This window comes from Neofelis nebulosa, chromosome 13, assembly GCF_028018385.1.
Source record: "Neofelis nebulosa isolate mNeoNeb1 chromosome 13, mNeoNeb1.pri, whole genome shotgun sequence".
In the NCBI taxonomy this organism is placed as follows: Eukaryota; Metazoa; Chordata; class Mammalia; order Carnivora; family Felidae; genus Neofelis; species Neofelis nebulosa.
The window spans coordinates 10,757,589-10,778,136 of NC_080794.1; the positions used below are offsets into that span (position 1 = coordinate 10,757,589).

Here is a 20,548-nt window from a genome sequence, read left to right on the forward strand (position 1 = left end):
CACTAAGAATCTGAACAAATTTTTGTACATACTTTTTTCTCTTTGATTTTTGTGTACTTTAATATGTACTTTACAAAAGCATATTCTCTCGGGGGCTTCTGGGTGGCTCAGTCGGTTGAGGGTCCAACTTTGGCTCAAGTCATGATCTCACGGTTTGTGGGTTCAAGCCCCATGTCAGGCTTTGGGCTCACAGCTCAGAGCCTGGAGCCTGCTTCGGATTCTGTCTCGCTCCCTCTGCCCCTCCCCCACTCGTGTGCATGCGCTATCAAAATAAACATTAAATTTTTTTAAAAAAATGAAAACAGGACACTGAAGAGATACATGCACTCCCATGTTTACTGCATTGTTATTCACGATACCCGAGATATGGAAACAATGTAAGTGTCCATCAACAGATGCATGGATAAAGAAGGTGTGTGGTAAATACATAAAACACACTACTCCTCAGCCATGAGAAAGAAAATCTTGTCCACTTGCAACTCTATGAAGAGACCTTGAAGTCATTATGGGAGTGAAGTAAGTCAGAAAGGGAAAGACCAATACTGTAGGATAACAGTTATATGGAATCTAAAAAAGCTTATCTCACAAAAACAGATTGTGGAATGTTGGTTACTGAGGGCTGGGCGTTCAGAGAACAGGAGAGATGTTGTTTAAGGGTACAAACTTAGCAGCTGGTAGATATATAAGTACATATTAACCCAATGTTAATATGTCAATTATATCTCAATAAAAACGTACCCACTTATCCTAAAGAAAAACAAATTCATACTCCTCATAATTCAAAATTAACCGTTTAGAGGTGTTTTAATTTCCTGTTGCTGCTGTAACAAATTACTGCATAGTGGCTTAAAACAACACAAGTTGAGGGGCGCCTGGGTGGCTCAGTCAGTTAAGCGGCCGACTTCGGCTCAGGTCATGATCTCGCGGTCCGTGAGTTCAAGCCCCGCGTCGGGCTCTGTGCTGACCACTCAGAGCCTGGAGCCTGTTTCAGATTCTGTGTCCCCCTCTCGCTGACCCTCCCCTGTTCATGCTCTGCCTCTCCCTGTCTCAAAAATAAATTAAAATGTTAAAAAAAATTAAAAAAAAATAAAACGTTAAAAAAAATTTAAAAAAAAAAGAAATATTTTCTTTCTTCCCTTTTTTAGAGATATTTTCAATTTCAATTTGTAATTTAAAAGAAGTCTAAGGCGCCTGGGTGGCTCAGCGTGTTAAGCGTCTGACTTTAGCTCAGATCATAATCTCATAGTTCATGGGTTCGAGCCCTGCGTCAGGTTCTGTGCTGTCAGCACAGAACCGCTTTGGACCCTCTGTCTCCCTCTCTCTCTGCCCCTCCCCCACTTGCACTCTGTCTCTCAAAAATAAACATTTAAAAGAAAATAAATTAAAAATAAATAAAAGAAGCCCAAATCATCAAATAACACATAAAACTTTCTATGCACTTATGTAAGAGTGGGGTTCATTCACAAGATACAACCAATTACAGAATGCATTTCGGCTTACTAGCTAAAGTATCATTACCATATGGCAACGAGAGGGACAATCTGTACTTCGTTTGAGATGTCAGTTTTAACATTTTGTTATTCCAGACTAGTAATAATTCAGAACTTGTATTCTTTCAACATTACGATAATAAATCAGACTTCATTAATGTTTATATGAGGTCATTTAAAATTTGCGTAACTAAAACAATCTTAAAGTAAGACAGTGCTCTTACTATACATTCTTTTTACATACATATATGTGGGTTTTAACTATACGGTAAAGGAAGATGTAAAAGGTTACACACTGAACTAATAGCAATGGTTAAAGCATGGCAGGCTACCAATGTAAAGGTGGTGGGTCCAAAGAAATTAATTCTTTAATGAATCATTTTGAAATAATTTCAAATTTCACAAAAGTTCCAAGAACAATGCAAAAATTCCGATATCCTCCTTACCTAGATTCCCCAACTGTTAACATTTCACTGCATTCTTTTTGCATGTATCTATTTAATCAACTATCCTCTTATGATCATTCTTTTCCTATTTGAGATCAAACAACAGACACCATACACCACAGTTCCTAAGTACTCCATTATGCATTTTCCTAAAATGAGGGCACTTTCCTACAGAACCACCATCCAAACAAGCAAGCCAGGAAATCAACCCTAACAGAACACTACTGTCAAATCCACAAACCCCCTTCAAATCTCAACAGCTGTCCCAACATCTTTCTCCTTCCTGGTCCTGGATGCCACCAGTCAGAGTCTATCCTATGTTTCATCACCAGACTTAGGTCATGCTTTCTTGGTAGTAACCACAGAGAATATAGATCAATGCGTCGCGTCATGGGACACACATTGTTGACAGTGGTGATATTAGCCTTGATTATCTTGTCATTTTGGTGTCTGGTAGGTTTCCCTGCCAAAAAAATCACCATTCTCCCCTTTGAAACTGGTATTTGTGGAGATATATTCTGAGATTATGCCAATAATCTGTCCCTCATCCACTCACCAATCTTAGTATCTGTTAATAATCTCACCTGAATCAGTCACTACCAAATACTGGTTTTTTATTTCCATTATTCCTCATACATATATTAGTAGGGAAAAGGTTCCCCTTCTCCCATTCATTTATTTCTATATCAATACGGATTCATGGCTTTCTGTTTTGTACCAAAGATTATATTCCATTCTTACTACTTGTTTTCATGCTCAAATTGTTTCAGATTTGGCCAACAGGAGCATCTTTGAGATGGCTTTTGTGTACTTTTGCTATGCCCCCATTATTCCTTGAGCAGCTCTTTGCCTTCTCCCTCGAGAAGATATTTTAGGTTCATCCGCTTTCCCTGGCCCAAGTTTGGAATCAGCCATTTACAAAGGAGTTCTGTTTCCTTTAAGTGGAAGGTAGTATCTAGGCACCAGACTCTGGAAGGTACTGCTCATTGCTGTGAGGATGTACTTGCTTCTAAGCAATCTCAGTATAAAGAGCTAGGAAATACATGTATGGAGGACACACACACACACACACACACACACACGTACATTTGCATATACACATGCATGTGTCTACACACATATGTAGACATACGCACCTATAAATATTTCTATGCCAACACCTCAGGGTTCTGCTTAGTCTTCTGCCTTTCTATATTTGTAAATACTTTCAATAGGGAGAAATTTGGCTATCAGTTTCAATACATTTCATCTTGCCCTCAATGTAATCAATCTCCACCCATGCCAACCATTTCCTCTATCTATAATCTCCTTAACCCTCACCTCCCTAGTGTCCTGTGTTTCCGTAATGGGAACAGCCACACTATTCTGTTCCTCTTCACTTCCCCTCACTGGCCTGCATTGGGACTGCTGTCCCTGTACTGGGAAGGGGAGGAAGAAAAAAAGGAACAGTTGTAATTAAAAAATATATACATGTATTCCAATATTATTTGTAAAATAAAAATAATAAAAATGAAATAATGCTATAGATCGTTTACGCCCCATGTCACCTTCCCTCCAAAAAAAAATCATTTTGTGGGTAACTAATCCCAATGTCGTAGTATTTGGAAGTGGGGCCTTCGGGAGATGATTAGGTCATTAGAGCGGAGACCACATGAATGGGATTAGTGCCCTCAGAAAAGATGCCCCAAAGGGATCCCTCACCACGTCTGCCATGCGAGGACACAGGGAGAAAACGGACCTCTATGAACCAGGAAGCAGGCCCTCACCAGACACAAAATCTGCCAGGGCGGTCATCTTAGACTTCCAGGCTCCAGAAGCATGAGAAGTAAGTATCTGCTGTTTATAAACCACCCAGTCTATGGACTTTGTTATAGCAGCCTGAATGAACTAAAATGTACAATTAGACAACACGGTCTACAGGGTCTAATTTCTAGTCACATTAAGGAAGCCACAAGGTTCCTACCCATAGCTCCTACGTTCCACATGACGTTGATAGAGTGATGTCTCCTCCCTGATCCACATTCTCATCATCACTAATATAGCCATTCATTCACACTCCCCTGGCTTACTAAAAGTTAAATTTGATAACTTATAGCACAGGGCCTGATACTTAGTAAATGTTTGACAACATATGTTTAGTAATTATATAGAGGGCACAGAGGGGAAGTTTGCTTAAGATAACCCAGTCACTCCTTCCTCCCCACAGGACATCCACAATGCCTCTTCCTCCCCATACGATGGCTAGTGTCAGCCCAGGAATAAAATGCCTGAGCCGAGAGACCATCAACTCAGGAGTAAACATGGTTACCAGTTATAGCTGCCAATGCCCTCCAATTTCCTTTATTGTTTCAAAGAATGTGACCCAAAGATCCACGTATGAGTTATAAGCACACAGTAATCAGCTCACAGTCCTGTCTCTTCTGCTCTGAATACACGGACTTCCTCTAGGGAAGATTCTTAGAATCAGTTCAATTTTTAACTAAGTCTGTGTTTTAACTTGTAGCTTAACATTATTAACTAAGTTAAAGAGTAGGTGATTTACTTATCAAGTACAAGCTACATTAGTCTTTGGAAATAATTTTAAACTCAGAACACATTTGCAAGAGTAGCGCAAATAACCTTTTATTCTCTGAATTATTGAGAGTAGGTTGTCAGCATATTCCAACACCTCACATACTTTAGTAACAAGAATACATAATCACATTTCAATCCTCAAAATCAGGAAACTAACACTAATACCTACCACCTCATCCTCAGACCTCATTCAAGTTTCACCCATTTTCTAAATAATTTCCTTTACAGAAAAATGATTTAATCCAGGATCCTGCATTGTAATTTGCTATTTCTTCAGTCTCCTTCAACCTGGGACACTTTCTTAGTTTTCTTGACTTGCATGATCATGACATGTTTGAAGATCCCAAGTCATTTATTAAAAAAAAAATTTTTTTTTTTAACTGTTTGAGAAAGAGCATGAGCGGGTTAGGGGCAGAGAGAGGGAGACAGAACCTGAAGCAGGCTCCAGGCTGTCTGCACAGAGCCCAACATGGGGCTGAAACTCACGAACTGCGAGCTCCTGACCTGAGCCGAAGTTGGACATTTAACCGACTGAGCAACCCAGTCATGCCACAAGTCATTTATTTTATTATTTTTTAAATTTTTTTAACGTTTATTTATTATTGAGAGACAGAGAGACACAGAACATGAGCAGGGGAGGGGCCGAGAGATGGAGAGACACAGAATCCGAAGCAGGCTCCAGGCTCTGAGCTGTCAGCACAGAGCCCGAGGCAGGGCTCAAACTCACAAACCACGAGATCATGACCTGAGCCGAAGTCAGATGCTGAACCGACTGAGCCACCCAGGCGCCCCACAAGTCATTTATTTTAAAGAGTGTGTCTCCACATGGGTTTGATATTCCTCTCTGCTTTGACTCAGGTTATGCATCTTTGGCTGTATTCTCACTGCATCCTATTAGATGGTACACAAATTAAATACTATCGAATGACACTAATTATCGGTATTATTTATGTTAACTTTAATCGCTTGACTAGGCTGGCTGAGCCGAGTTTTTCTACTGGAACCAGACTTCTGTTTCGCCAGCTGTCATACTTTGCCAATAGTATATGCTGGCGGGTTGCAAGGGTGGAGGAAAGAGGGACATGCTTCCTCCCGTTTCCTGTGGGCTTCCCCTCTATGTCCTGTGCTGTCAGCACCTTACCAATGCTTCTTCACCCGGTCAGGTGTAATGTCCTCTGAGGACAAGGCGCTGAATTCACTCTTACAGTGTTTCCCCATCAGAAGTACCAACGTCAGGCAGCCAATATGGGTCCCAGACCTGTGGGGCCATTCCTCTGGGCTCAGATACCCCCAGCAGTGGAACAGGTTCCTTTGGAGTTCTGCACTTCAGCTCTGAGGGACGCCTACCCTCTTCCCTTCATTTTACCAGCCTAGAGCTTGAAGCTGCTGCCTGCAGTTGCTATTCTAGGGATACACTTGACTCTTATTTTCCCCTTTCCGATTCTTCTTCATATCTCAGGGTTCCCTGTATACCCTTTCAGATCCCTAGACAACTGTACACCAAGCTAACAATTCCTTGGATCATGTTGTTTCTGTTCAAATCACTGCTGTGGTTTCTCTCTCCTGACAACGCTGATTATGTCTCACTGGAATTTAACCTTGGGAAGATTAGAACTTCTGTTGTATTCACTGTTGTACAACACCTTCTACATAGTGACTAATATTTATTGAATCAACAAGTGCTCGGCTGTATTTACAGAAATGTGTTTCTTACTGTGGGTTGAGGATGCAGCTGTAGTCTGCATAAACACAAAGTGTCCAAAGTAGTATTGTTCAGAACAATGGAAAATTAGAAACAAGATGCCTTTCAACAGAATGAAGTTATTTTAATAGAACGGAGCAGAAGATGCTAAAAAGAACAAAAGCTACATATATAAACATGGTCATAACTCAAAACCATTTTGCTGGTTTTAATAAATGGTGTTCAAGGCACAGTGTGGAAGATGACAAAATGTTACCAGAACCACCGAAATTCACAATGAGTTTATACACAGTGGCAAAAAGCAGAGAGTGAACAGCAGTGAAATCTTCAGTGTAGGGTAGGAGGGTGGTGTCCTGTGGTTGGTCCATTTAGCTTATGGACCAGCAGTAGACACGACAAGAACGGGGACAAGAACGCAGGGCCTAGAAATGCAATAGCCACACCAAAGGGTGTCTATACAAAAAATGGGGTTTCAAATCAGTGAAGTAAGGGCAAAAGAATGAACCGGTGAAAGATCCATTGGCTAGTCATTTGCAAAAAAAAAAAAAAAAAAAAAAAAAGTTGGATTTTTAGTTCACACCATATTTAATCAACAACACAGAGAGGTCAATAGATTATTCTGTTTATTCCAAACAGATTTGTTTCATATATTTTAAAGACAAACCTGACAAAATACAAAGTTCTAAAAAGAATCTTCTTGTATCAACTCAAGAAGCAGAAATACACTTCATACTATGGAATGACTATTTTATTTCTAATGTTCAAGTTCTAAACATAACTGCCTTTGGCTCTAATAACAGAAAACATCAACCCAAACTGTTCACTATCTGTGAGGTAGATAATGAAATTGAAGCAGAAAGATTAAATCACTACACAGGTCACTCAAATAGTAAGTGACAGGCATAAAACACTTTGCAGAAACCATGCATAATTCTAAGGCGGAAACGTGGCAGCCTACCACAAAAAATACAAATGCAGAGAGTTGTGCTCACAATATCTGCACTTTGCACTTAAACTTACTAAACATACCCTTTAGAAAACACAAAAATGGGGGAAATGTCTTCAATGGGCCCTGCTTTCAATCCGTACAGTGTACTAAGTACTAATGTTCAAGGCCACCTTTGAAAATTAACTCATATGTGTATCATAAACAACTGTGCGCTGAATCGTTGCAGATTTCCAATAAATCTTGACTTTATTAAATGTTATGTGGGTGATTTACTAAAAGGACAGTTTCTTCACAATGTCTATATGGAGTTATATATAACACCAAAAAGCAGAAAACACATATGACATTCACGCATTCAATGTTCCTTTTAAAATTCATATATGTTGTGGTGTAAATATGTGATGGGACAGTAGTATTTAGTGTCAGAAATCCTAGTGTATGTTACAAAAGTTACTTAGGTAAGGGTGCAATGCTCCTACTGTAACTACTGTGAGTACAAAACAAAAATCAAGGATGCAGAAAACAGCTGTTAAAGAGCACTGTCGTGTGCAAGCCTGACCTAGCACAGACGCTACTCATATACATTTAATGCCGCTGCTCTGACTCAACTCACTCACGCCTTTCTCAAAGCGATGTGTTCCTTGATGAGCAAGACCCTTAAATAAGCATCCTGTGTCATATTATTTGTAAGTTATTTAATACTGCATCCGAAACATCGCTTCTAGAATAAGATCATTTCTAGGTAAGGATGTTTTCCTCGTTTCCTAAACTGACAATTTTCTTTTGTTACGTATTCTGATATATAAATCTTGAAATGTTTTTCAGGTTGTTAGCTTTATTCTACTCTCAATTATCTACTGGATAATCAGACTGTGAAAATTTTCCTACATTCATTTTTGGGGTTTTCCACTGTAAATTTCTGATTTATAAAATGTTTGGCTTGTTGATGAAGGTTTATTAAAATGCAGGATATTGAGAGCGGTTTCTCCCCTAATGAATTCTCTGACCTACAGTGTTTCTCATACCTTCATTAGATTCACAGGATAGATGGGATAAAGCATGGCTAGCATACACTATGACAACAGAAAGCTCTAAACATGTAATGGCTGAAAAAAAAATTATTTCTCGTCTATGACAAGACTTACGAAGTGATGTTAGTAAAGGCAAAACTCTGCCCAGGACCCTGGTTTCTCCCAACTTAAGAATCTGTAATCTCTAATGACTAGCGTCCACGTTGTCCTGAGGATATCTCCATTACCCCCTGATAAGGAAAGAAAAACGAAAGTAGGAAAAATTCCAAATGAGGTCTTTTACAGGCTTGGAATTTGTGACCGTATTGTGAGTCACAGGTCATATGGCCTCATGTGTATGGAAGACAGGCTAGCAAATCTGGACTAGTTGTGTAACCATAAAGAAAGAGAAATGGGTATTGGGAAAAACATAGCACATTTCTGCTACAGGGTTCCTACCCTACGTGAATTCCTTGATGATTTGTAAGGGCTGATTTCCGCCCAAAAGCTTTTCCACATTCACAACATTTATAAGGTTTCTCTCCTGAGTGAGTTCTCAGATGGGTAGTGAGGGTAGATTTATGACGGAAACTCTTCCCACATTCATTACATTCATAGGGCTTTTCCCCTGTGTGAGTCCTCTGATGATTAATAAGAGTCGACTTTGTAAGAAAAGATTTCTCACATTCAATACACTGAAAGGGTTTCTCTCCTGTGTGAGTTCTCCGATGTACATTAAAAGCTGAGAGGTGACGGTAAGTTTTGCCACACACATTACAATGAAAGGGTCTATCTCCTGTGTGAGTTCTCTGATGTTGAGTGAGGGCTGACCTCTGGCAGAAAGTTCTCCTACACTCCTTGCATTCATAGGGTTTTTCTCCCGTGTGAGTTCTCTCATGTCGAGTGAGGGATGACTTCTCGTAAAAAGATTTCCCACACTCGTTACATTTATAAGGTTTCTCTCCTGTGTGAATTCTCTGATGTGCATTGACATCGGACTGTCGATAGAAAGTTTTACCACATTCGTTACACTGAAAGGGCTTCTCTCCCGTGTGAGTTCTCTGATGTATATTAACTTCTGACTGCCGATAGAAAGTTTTACCACACTGATTACATTGAAAGCGCTTCTCTCCCGTGTGAGTTCTCTGATGCACGTTAACGTCTGCCTGCCGATAGAAAGTTTTACCACACTGATTACATTGAAAGGGTTTCTCTCCTGTGTGAATTCTCTGATGTGCATTAACGTCTGACTGCCGGTAGAAAGTTTTTCCACATTCATTACATCGAAAGCGTTTCTCTCCTGTGTGAGTTCTCTGATGAACATTAACGTCTGCCTGCCTATGGAAAGATTTACCACATTTGTTACATTGAAAGGGTTTCTCTCCTGTGTGAGTTCTCTGATGTGCATGCACGTCTGATTGCCAATAGAAAGCTTTACCACACTGATTACACTGAAAGCGTTTCTCTCCTGTGTGAATTCGCTGATGTGCATTAACATCTGACTGCCGATAGAAAGTTTTACCACACTTGTTACAGTGAAAGGGTTTCTCTCCTGTGTGAGTTCTCTGATGTAGCTTAATGTCTGATTGCCAATGGAAAGTTTTGCCACATTCATTACACTGAAAGCGTTTCTCCCCTGTGTGAATCCTCTGATGTATCTTTATGTCTGACTGCTGACAGGAAGTTTTCCTGTCTTCATTACACTGAAAGCGTTTCTCTGCTGTATGAGTTCTCTGATGTTGAGTGAAGGTGGATTTCTCACAGAAAGTTTTCCCACTTTCATTACATTCGTGGGGCTTCCCCCTTGTATATGTTCTCTCATGTCGAATGAGGGATGACTTCTTGTAAAAGGACTTCCCACATTCACTACATTTATAAAGTTTCTCCCCTGTATGTGTCCTCCCATGGTCTGTGAGAACTGATTTGTGACCGGTCTTCCTACGTAAATTAAGTTGATAGCGTTTCTCTCCTGTGTGTGTTCTCTGATGCACTGTGAGATTTGACTTGTAGTTGAATGTTTGCCCACATTCGTTACATTTGAATAGACACTCACCTCTCTGGCTTTTCTGAACTTGAGTGAAGTGTGACATCTTACTGAAATTATTTTCCATTTGATTGCTTTTGGATTGTTTTATTTCTGTGTAGACCGCGTGATATTTCAACAGAGATGATATCTCACAGGTTTCCCCATGTTCCTTATATTCACAAAGTTTCTCTCCTATGTCATTTTGCCTGTGTGGAATTATTATGGTCTCTTCTCCTAAGGGTTTTCCACCATCATTATATTTTAAAGTCTCCTCTGAAGTCTGAGTATTTAGGTGCTGAATAATACCATTCTTATGACCAAAGGTTTTCTCATCCTGATTATTTTCACAAGAAATCTCTTGAGCATGAGGTTTTTCCTGCTTAATATCAAGTAATTTCTCATACACATTTAAAATGCCATATTTTTTTCTTGAAGAATTTCTATTACTACCAATTGATATTAAAATATTTTTCAAACTCACTCCATGTGAGTCATATTTACAGGACATTTTTCTTGAAGGAACAAAGTTTGCACTCGTATTAGATGGTTGTCTTAAAGCATGAACTTTTTCTGAGGCCAGTGTTTTGTTCTTAAATGCAACTTGTGGCAAATATTTGTCTTGGTTTTCCTGGATTCTCTCTGTTAGGTAATGAGCTTTGTTGTCTTCTAGAAATGAAAATATTGAACAGACCATAAGATTTCACAGTCTAATGGAACTGGATTAAGATACAAATGTCCTATTATATACTTGACTTTTGGTTTTGGTAGTCTCTTAGGATCAAAGTGCCTTTTTTCCCATCTAGTTCAAGAAAACGTAAGTGGAAAAAGGGAGAAAAGCTATTAACACAAGGACATGTAATTACTTAGCCCTTTATAAATAAAACATTTAAAACAGAAATGAAGATATAAATGCAATTAGCAGTGTACAGAGGATGGAAGATTCTATAGGAGTGACAGATTCAGTAGGAGAAAAGTCACAGAAAATAAGATGGGTCCAACCGAGCTAATAAAAAGTAATTGGAGTGACAAGAAAAACCAGTAGACAAAGGTGTTCAGAGGGAAAACATGAGACATTAAGGAGAGAGACTACAGAGTAGACCTCATACTCTCAAACCTATATTGTTCTAGTAACATCTAAACAAGTTTTCATTCTTCCAGCTGAAGTTTCCTCCTATGCATTAATAGCAAGGTAAATTGCTGAATGAGCCAACTGGCTGATGTTTAAGTAGAGTCACTGAATTGCATTATAACTCCCCTCCCAACTATGATTCACAGGAATACCAATAACCAACAGAAAGTATAAAACAATGACAACATTAAGTAATCTTGTGCCAATATAGATCGGATGTATCACCCTGTTTTGGCTCTGATACCTTCATATCGCTCTACTGGAGCTATTCAATAGGTGAACCTACCATGACACGTTTATGTTCACTTGCTTTTGCTTGCAACAACACTGCTTGTGCCAAAATACTAATACTTAATTTTGCTTTACAGTTCACAGCTCACATTTCCACATTTCTATTTATTATCAAAATTTAAGGATCACATTTTTTCAACCAAATCCCAGAAAATGAGTAATGTTTACGTTGATTTACCATTTTAAAAAGTATTGTCCACATTTTCTGCCCAGTGCAACAAAGTCTGCCCCGAGCTGAAAAAAGTGCCACTGGCCTGAAGCATGTACTACATGGAAAACTGTTACAAGTCACCATTCAGACAAACAAAATTTACACCAACTAAATGAGCATCAGATTTTTGTTGTTGTTGTTAATGTTTATTCCTTTTTGAGAGAGCCGGCGTGAGTGGGGGCGTGGCAGAGAGAGGGGGACAGAGGGTCCGAAGCAGGCTCTGAGCTGACAGCAGCAGGCCCGATGCATGGCTCGAAGTCATGAACTGTGAGATCATGACCTGAGCCAAAGTTGGAAGCTTAACCAATTGAGCCACCAAGGTGCCCCCTGCATATCAGATTTTCAAGCTGCCATTCTACAACTCCCCAGTCAATATCCTTTGCTCCAGTTTAGTCAGTTGTCTCATTAAAGTACTCATTCATGACTACAAGGTCAAAGTGTGTTCCCTCACTCAGAGCCAAGGCTAGGATATAGTCAATTTAGTATCTAGAAAAAAAGACAAAATAGCACTATTTTTCCAAAATTTCAAGAATTCCTTTTCAAATCTTCTTCAAGACTTTCAAAATTTATCCTAAATCTAAAAAGTAGTTCCTACGTAGATCAACTGTTTTAACACAACAATACCACTGCTTTGTAACATACTGTATCTCACCTAATACGATACACATATATTTAAGTTATAAACTCAGAATGCATGTTATAATTGATCACATATCTGTGATCAACAAGTCACAATATAATATTTTACCTTAGTGATTCATCACATAATGGTCCAGTTACAAACTATGGCTTCTTAGATTTGAGGGAATACAACAAATTTTTCTTAAGTAAACACTGAATTTAAAATGTTTCACGTAATTTAATCCTCATTTTTCCATCCAGAGGATGGCAAACTTCCTTAGAAGGCAAAACAGTACACATTTTAGGCTTTGCAGGCCATACCTGCCTTTCACAACATCGAGTTCTGCTATTAGTACATGAAACCCGCCAAAGATCATATGTAAACAAATGAGTATGGTTGTTGCAAAAAAAACACTTTTATTTACAATAACATGTGGTAGGTCTGCAGACCATAGTTTATAACCACTGCTCATAACAAGTGCTGTTAACTCTCTGATTTCCTTTGAACCTGAGTAATTTTAAATTAATAGACTTCAACAAGCTGTGCGTATCAGTATTACCTGGAGAATTTTTTCAAACACAAATGTTTCGACACTATGCCTTTTTATACCCGATGAATCAGAACTATAGGTTCATGCAAGTAATCAGAATGAGTTCCCTCACAATGTTTTCAGAATATGAAATTTTTCTTCTACTTGATTCCAATCAACACGTGCTTATCAAATGTCTATTTCAGGTTATATACCAAAGTAAGAAAGAGTACCATGATTGCCATTTTCTGTAATATCATTCATCAGGTGTGAAAAAAGATAGATACAATAAGGAAACATCATGATTTTGCTTTTGTTTCTTGTGAAAGACCCACTGCATGCTGGACACTCTGAGAAAGAAGAGATTACATTGGCTCAAACATTCAAGGTCTGTTTCTTGGAAGCAGATACACTTAACCTATACTATTATAGGTTATTATACTATTATAGGTTATTTTTATATTATAACCTACACTATAATATTACATTATTCAACATAATAACAATAAAAATGTTTTATTTATATACTAAACACTGTTCTGAGGACTTTTCATTCATTAGCTCATTTAGTATTCAGTCAGAGAAAGCACACAATGAAGAAATGTGTGAATGATTAGAGTATGTTTAAGTGATATTTGATGAGGGGATCAAATGGTGTTTAGCATGAGTGTAAGCAAGATAAAAATAAGATTGCAGCAGCCAAATAAGGCCATAATGGAGTATGGCAAGTGTGGCCATAATGCATAATGCAAAAGGCAAGTTAATTTAAATTTCTTTAAATAAATAATAGGGGTAACACAGATTTACTTTGTCTTTTTTACTACTGAAAGAAAAGACGTTCTAAGGCAAACAAAACCACCACCATCAACAACAAAAAAACCTCTCACCAACTACAATTAGGAACTAGAATAAAGCAAAGTATGAGGGAATGTAGTTCTACCTGATATTGATGTAAAGTAAGAACATGAGAAATATTAGAAGTTTACAAGGAAGAAATACAAATGCAAAAGAAAAAGAATTAATTTGTCTTCTGAGCTTCATAATTTTGTTACTGATTTCTGGTTTTATCAGACTACAACTAGGGAACGTCCTATTTCTACTTTGTAGGATTTACTGAGGGTTTCATTTTAGCAATGTTCTTCGGGCACATAATCGGTCTTTTTCCCATTGTTTTTAGGTACAAAGATATAATCTTGTAAAATAACAACGGCTGTGCTTTTGTTACAGTAGTTAATCTAATACAAGCTTGTAATCCCATTAATTTATTGCCTATTTATTTAAATAGTATCAAGTACTACACGTAGCAGTGAAAATATTATTTCCTCCCTTCTCCTCAAGAACCAAATTTTAGATTTTATTACCTTTCTAAGTTTTAGCTTTGTGCTATTAAGCACACACAAAAAACCCTTTATCACTTGACTCGTCTGCATAAATGATACCCTTGGACCCCGAGCTTTGAATAATCAGAAAACCAGCATACAGTCATTCTCAGGCATTACCCTTTTCGCTTTCAATTTTATCATATACGTACCCTTTCTCTACTTGAAAAGTAGGTGCCTCTAAGAGATTCTTAGAAAACATTTGAAATGTCCAACTCCTAAACTGACCACTTAGATTGTAATCTCTCCTGGCTTCCTCACTAACCTTCCTGGTACTCACTAACTTACCTGGGTAGTTCTGGTACAGAAATTCTTCCTTTACTATCCATGGCTTTTCCCCTTCCTCCAATCTGAAGATCACCTCTGGCTTGTTAATGAGAAACCCTGTAAAAGGAAAAATGACACAGAATTTGGGCAAAGCTGCATGGGTACAGCAATTCTTAAGGAGGGAGGAGGTATACTTTCAGGAGGTGGACCATGATGAGGCTCATTTAAACCTTTCATGGGATGTGAAAATACAAATATTCTTCCTCGTGCTCAAAAGAGATTAACCACCTCAGACTCCTGAAGCAAAAGTCTCAACAATATTAACCACAAAAGACCAAACGTTTTGGTATCTAAGAAATAAAACGCATGCTATACAAAGTTCGACATGCAAATTGCTTACCCACTGAGACAAAGTTGTGGTAGTTCTCCAGCATCACGTCCCTGTACAGGGTCCTCTGAGCAGGGTTCAGGCACTGCCACTCCTCCCAGGAGAAGTCCACAGTCACATCCCCGAATGACAGTGACCCCTGAAACAGCACATTTTTGCTCAGTCTGAAGTGGTCAGAATTGGAGTGGCACAGGAAAGAAACATGGGAACTAATTCTTGTCAGGTTCATTGTTGAGTATCTGTTACAATATGCCTACTGTGTACATTACTTTGGGTTAGGTTTTGTACAAGAAGGAAAAATGAAACAACATCATGCTTGTTTTACTTTATTAATACCCTATGCCTTGAAATGTTCTGGGTGTCATAAATACTAAAAAAAAAATAAAACACTGTTCTTTTTCCCTAGAAAGTTAAATATTATACAAACATGACATACTCCAAAACTGAAAATAAGGTTATTACTAGAATGTATTAGAATATGTAAAAAGTATACTGGAGTCAAAAATTTAACTATTTTGTGTCACAGCTTATGCTTAATTAAAGAGTTAGAGACATAGGGCTTGAAACATGATGGATAAATGTTCTTTATGATTACGAAGCAACACAGTATACATAAAATACTGAAAGCATTAAAAACATGGGTTGACTTCAGCTTCTACCCCAGGATATATAAACCAAGTAAGAAAACCACTCATTCCTACGATAAAAATGAGCCAGACTAACTTCAAATTCACAACTTTTTTCCCCCCTAATTTACAGGAGAGCCAAGGTCACAAAGCACCCAAGTGTCCCAAATCTAGGAAGAGACAAAATGTATGTTTTTGCCTGAGGTGCACCACAGGTAAGAACTCAACCAGAATAGGGGTCACATTTATTAATGAAGACTGAGTGTGAACTGACACGACAGTGTGAAACCCCTTCAGACCACAGACGTTGAGACTTGCCCTTTCTTACCAGCTTTGTCTCTGCGAACCCCACTGGGCACTTACACTACTCCTGGGGGAAGGGCAGGATTATGCACGGAGTCTCCAAGTACAGCTGGGGTTGGGGGTGGGGCAAGAGAACCAAGAAGGCCACGGCCACAAGGTCAGACCTAACACTGAGGCTGTATTGGAGAAGGAGGACACATTCTGTCAACGACTTCTCACCACCAAGCTAACAAGCGTGGTGTAACAAGTATCAATAGAATATTGCTGATAGATGGACAGGAGATAAATAAATACATGGAACGAGACTGTCTCTGAGACAGAAAGCAAACAGAACCCTTAAAACTCAGAAATGAACAGACACAGCTGTAAAGAAACCCGTATCCTAAAACACAAGGTGTCTCTATAGAAACTTGAAGCCTGTGATACATTGTGAGTAATAGCAGAAACAGTAACCCTCACATGCTGCCCAACTCCTAACAGTTAAACAAACCCCTGGGCTAAAGGCCTAGCAGGAAAGTCATGCCCAGATTCCAGGAATCTAGTTACCTCAGTTTAGAGACTGACCCAAGATATACGCATTTCAAAACATATTTACAAAGCATACAAAAAGAAACTACCAAGATACTACTAAGATACAAAGCAACCGTCAGAACCAGAGTCACATATACAGAAATGTTGAAACTACCTAACAAGATTTTACTTATAACTAATATGTTTCAGACTCTAATAGAAAAGATTATATGCAAAATCAAATGGATAATTTCAGCAGAGAGAACTAAATGGAAATCTAGAAATAAAAATATAGTAACAGACGAAAAATAAGCTTCAACAGGCTGAACAGCCGTTAACACCGGTAAGGAAAGAATAAACGAATTTGAAAATGGGTCAATAGAAATTATCCAACTAAAACTGAAAGAGAAGAAAAAAATGAAAAACAGAAAACAAAACATAAGATAGCTGTGAAATATAATAACATGTTCTGACATATGCATAATTGGGACCTGGGGGGTGGGGTCAAGAATGGAACAGAAAAACACTTTAAGAAATAGTGTCTTAAAGTTTATTTATTTTGAAAGAGACAGAAACAGCATGAGTGGGGGAAGAGCAGAGAGAAGGGGAGAGAGAATCCCAAGGAAGCCCTGCACCATCAGCATGGAGCCCAATGGGGCTCGAACTCACGGAACTGTGAGATCATGACCTGAGCAAAATCAAGAGCTAAACACTTAATCGACTGAGACACCCAGGCAACCCCAAGAAATAGTGTCTTAAAATTTCTCCCAATTCATGACAGAAAACAAACTTAAGATCCAAGGAGCTCAACAATACCAAGTAGCATAAATGCCTCCCAAAAGCATAACAATGCACAACATGTTAAAACCGCTAAAGAGAGAGAGAAGAATGAGAATCCTAAGTGCAGCCAGCGAACAAAGAAACATTACAGACAAGGAATAAAGACAATTTCACCAGGAGCCATAAAAACTAGAACACAACAAAGTGACATGCCTAATGTGTTAGAAGAAAATCACTGTTATTATAATCCCACCATAAAAGCAGTCATTTGAAAAGCACCTGGGGGTATACATGAAAATTCATTGACTAATTTTAGGATGTGTGCAGGAAGGGTGGGGATCTGCAGAAGCTTTTTCCAAAAAACGAGGAAGCTAGAAGGCACTATTTTTCTTTGCCCTCCCAGAGCCATTTATACAAGCCAGTACAAACACTCTGCATCTACGTTTCTACCACAATGTACCCCACCCAGTGCTCCTCTAAAGACCTACTCCATCAACCCACCCAGGAGGGTGCTTCTCCAAAACCGCTCCCAGCCCACCCACCTGGCAGGCAGCCCCGGTGAGGAAAGAGCCTCAAGCCCTGGGGAGGTGGGGAGCTAACCGCACACACCAACGCACCTACAGCTCAAGCAGCCGAGACTCTCAGTTGGCCGTGCAGGGAGCTGTGATCACTGCACCCAAGCTGTCCCAGCAGCTAAATGCAGACAATCAGGCTGAGTACTGGCTCAACCTGTGAGCAAGCTGGCATGGTGCAGCTAAGCCTCTTGGCTAGACAGGGAGAAAGATTCCCACCCCAGTGTGCATGCAGCAGGCAAAGCGGGTCATTACAGGTAGCTGAACAGAGTGCAAGATACACCTGTCAGCATGCTCACAGCAATCACAGCTCAGCAATAATAGGACACCCTTGAAGCATCTGGTTCTAGTGACCAGAGGGACTGCACAACAGGGAAAAGAACCCTATCTACACAAGGCCAGTACTTTCAAGACGAGGATGCATAGCTGACCTACCCATTACATAGAAACAGACAGGTAGACAAAATGAGGAGACAGAGGAATAGGTTCCAAATTAAAGAACAAGACGGGGGCACCTGGGTGGCTCAGTCAGTTAAGAATCTGATTTCAGCCCAGGTCATGATCTCGCGGTTTGTGAGCTCGAGCCCCGCGTCGGGCTCTGGGCTGACAGCTCAGAGCCTGGAGCCTGTTTCAGATTCTGTGTCTCCCTCTCTCTAACCCTCCCCTGTTCATGCTCTGTCTCTCCCTGTCTCAAAAACAAATGAAACGTTAAAAAAAAATTTTGTTTTTTTTTTAAATAAAATTTGAAAGAACAAGCCAAAACAACAGAAAAAGAGCTAACTGAAACAAACATAAGCCAATGTGCTACATATGGTTCAAGGTAATGGTCATAAAGATACCAAACTTGAGAGAAGAGTGAATGAAGTAACCTAAACTTCAACAATGAAATATAAAATATGAAAAGGAACTACTCAGAGCTGAATAGAATAATTGAAATTTAAAACACATTAGAATACTTCTTCAACAATAGATTAGAGGATGCAGAAGAATGGATCAGCAATCCTGAAGACAGTAACAGAAGCAACCAAGCCAAACAGCAAAAATAAAAAAGTGTAAGAAAAAATTGAGGGTAAGTTAAAAGAGCTCTGTGACATCATCAAGCCAAGTAACATTTATACTATAGAGGTACCCAAAAAAAGAGAGAGACAAGGAAGCAGAAAAATTATTTGAAGAAATAATAGTTGAAAACCTCTGTAATCTGGAGAAGGAAAAAGACACCTAGGTCCAGGATGCAGAGAGCCCCAAACAAGATGAAGTCAAGGAGACCCACACTGAGACACATAATTGACACAAATCAAAGATAGTCTTTTTTTTTTTAATTTTTTTTTTACGTTTATTTTTTATTTTTGAGACAGAGACAGAGCATGAACAGGGGAGGGGCAGAGAGAGAGAGGAGACACAGAATCAGAAATGGGCTCCAGGCTCTGAGCTGTCAGAACAGAGCCCAACGTGGGGCTCGAACCCACGAACTGTGAGATCATGACCTGAGCCGAAGTCGGACGCTTAACCGACTGAGCCACCCGGGCGCCCCTAGATAGTCTTAAAAGCAGCAAGAGGAAAGCAGTTACACATAACAAAAACCCCATAAGGTTATCACTGATTTTTCAGCAGAAACTTTACAGGCCAGAAGAGACTGGTATGATGTAGTCAAAGTGCTGTAAAGAAAAAAACCTACAAAAAAGAATATTCTACCCAGAAACACTATCACTTAGAATTGAAGAGATAAAGAGTTTTCAAAAGAAAACAAAGTTAAGAGTTCATCACCACTAAACCAGCTTCAAAAGAAATTTTAAAGGAACTCTCTTAAGTGGAGACAAAAGGTCACAAGTAGAAGTAGGAAAATTAAGAAAGAAAAATATTTCACTAGTAAAAGCAAACATATAGTAAAGGTAGTAGATTAGTTACTTATAAAGTCACTATGGAAGTTAAAATGCAAAAATAGCAAAATCAATTATATCTACAAAAATTACTCAAGTGATACACAAAATAAAAAGGTATGTGACATCACATACGTAAAACACGGAAGAGGGAGTAAAAATTTAGTGCTTTTATAATATGTTCAAATTTAAGCGACCTTCAACATAATATAGAGTACCATACACATAGGATATTGTACTTGAACCCCATGGTAAACACAAACTGAAAACATATAACAGATGCACAAAAAAACTTAGAGAAAGGAATCCACGCAAAACACTAAAGAAAACCATCAAACCACAAAGAAAGAGAGCAGGAGAAGAAAGGAACAGAAAACAACTACAAAACAACCAGAAAACAATTAACAAATCAGCAGTAAGTACATACCTATCAACAATTACTTTAAATGTAAATGAACTAAATGTTCCAATAAAAAGACATAGGGGGGCACCTGGGTGGCTCAGTCGGTTAAGCGTCCGACTTCGGCTCAGGTCATGATATCACGGTCCGTGAGTTCGAGCCCCGCGTTGGGCTCTGGGCTGATGGCTCAGAGCCTGGAGCCTGCTTCCGATTCTGTGTCTCCCTCTTTCTCTGACCCTCCCCCATTCATGCTCTGTCTCTCTCTGTCTCAAAAATAAATAAACGTTAAAAATTAAAAAAAAAAAAAAAAAAAAAAGACATAGGGTGACTTAATGGATAAAAAACGAGACCCAACTATATGCTGCCTACAAAAGACTCACTTCAGGGGCGCCTGGGTGGCGCAGTCGGTTAAGCGTCCGACTTCAGCTCAGGTCACGATCTCGCGGTCCGTGAGTTCGAGCCCCGCG

The 20,548-nt window shown here is 39.1% G+C and overlaps 1 protein-coding gene across 19 annotated transcripts in view; it reads right to left on the reverse strand.

Annotated features, from left to right (window-relative positions):
- Window positions 1-1,829: 1,829 nt before the first annotated feature.
- The window catches only part of LOC131493677 (zinc finger protein 25-like), a 35,648-nt gene continuing 16,929 nt past the window's right edge, over window positions 1,830-20,548 (reverse strand). For 12 of the 19 annotated variants that reach the window (XM_058698316.1, XM_058698312.1, XM_058698309.1 and 9 more), the window contains 4 exons: window positions 15,026-15,152; window positions 14,647-14,742; window positions 10,225-10,863; window positions 6,819-9,509 (listed from right to left, as the gene is read on the reverse strand). In XM_058698316.1, coding sequence (XP_058554299.1) covers window positions 8,728-9,509; window positions 10,225-10,863; window positions 14,647-14,742; window positions 15,026-15,152 — 1,644 coding nt within the window. In that variant the 3' untranslated portion in view covers window positions 6,819-8,727. Of the gene's footprint in view, window positions 2,400-6,818; window positions 9,510-9,933; window positions 10,864-12,846; window positions 13,330-14,646; window positions 14,743-15,025; window positions 15,153-20,548 lie in introns of those variants that run through there. The other 7 variants (XM_058698317.1, XM_058698318.1, XM_058698319.1 and 4 more) reach the window with 7 other exon arrangements.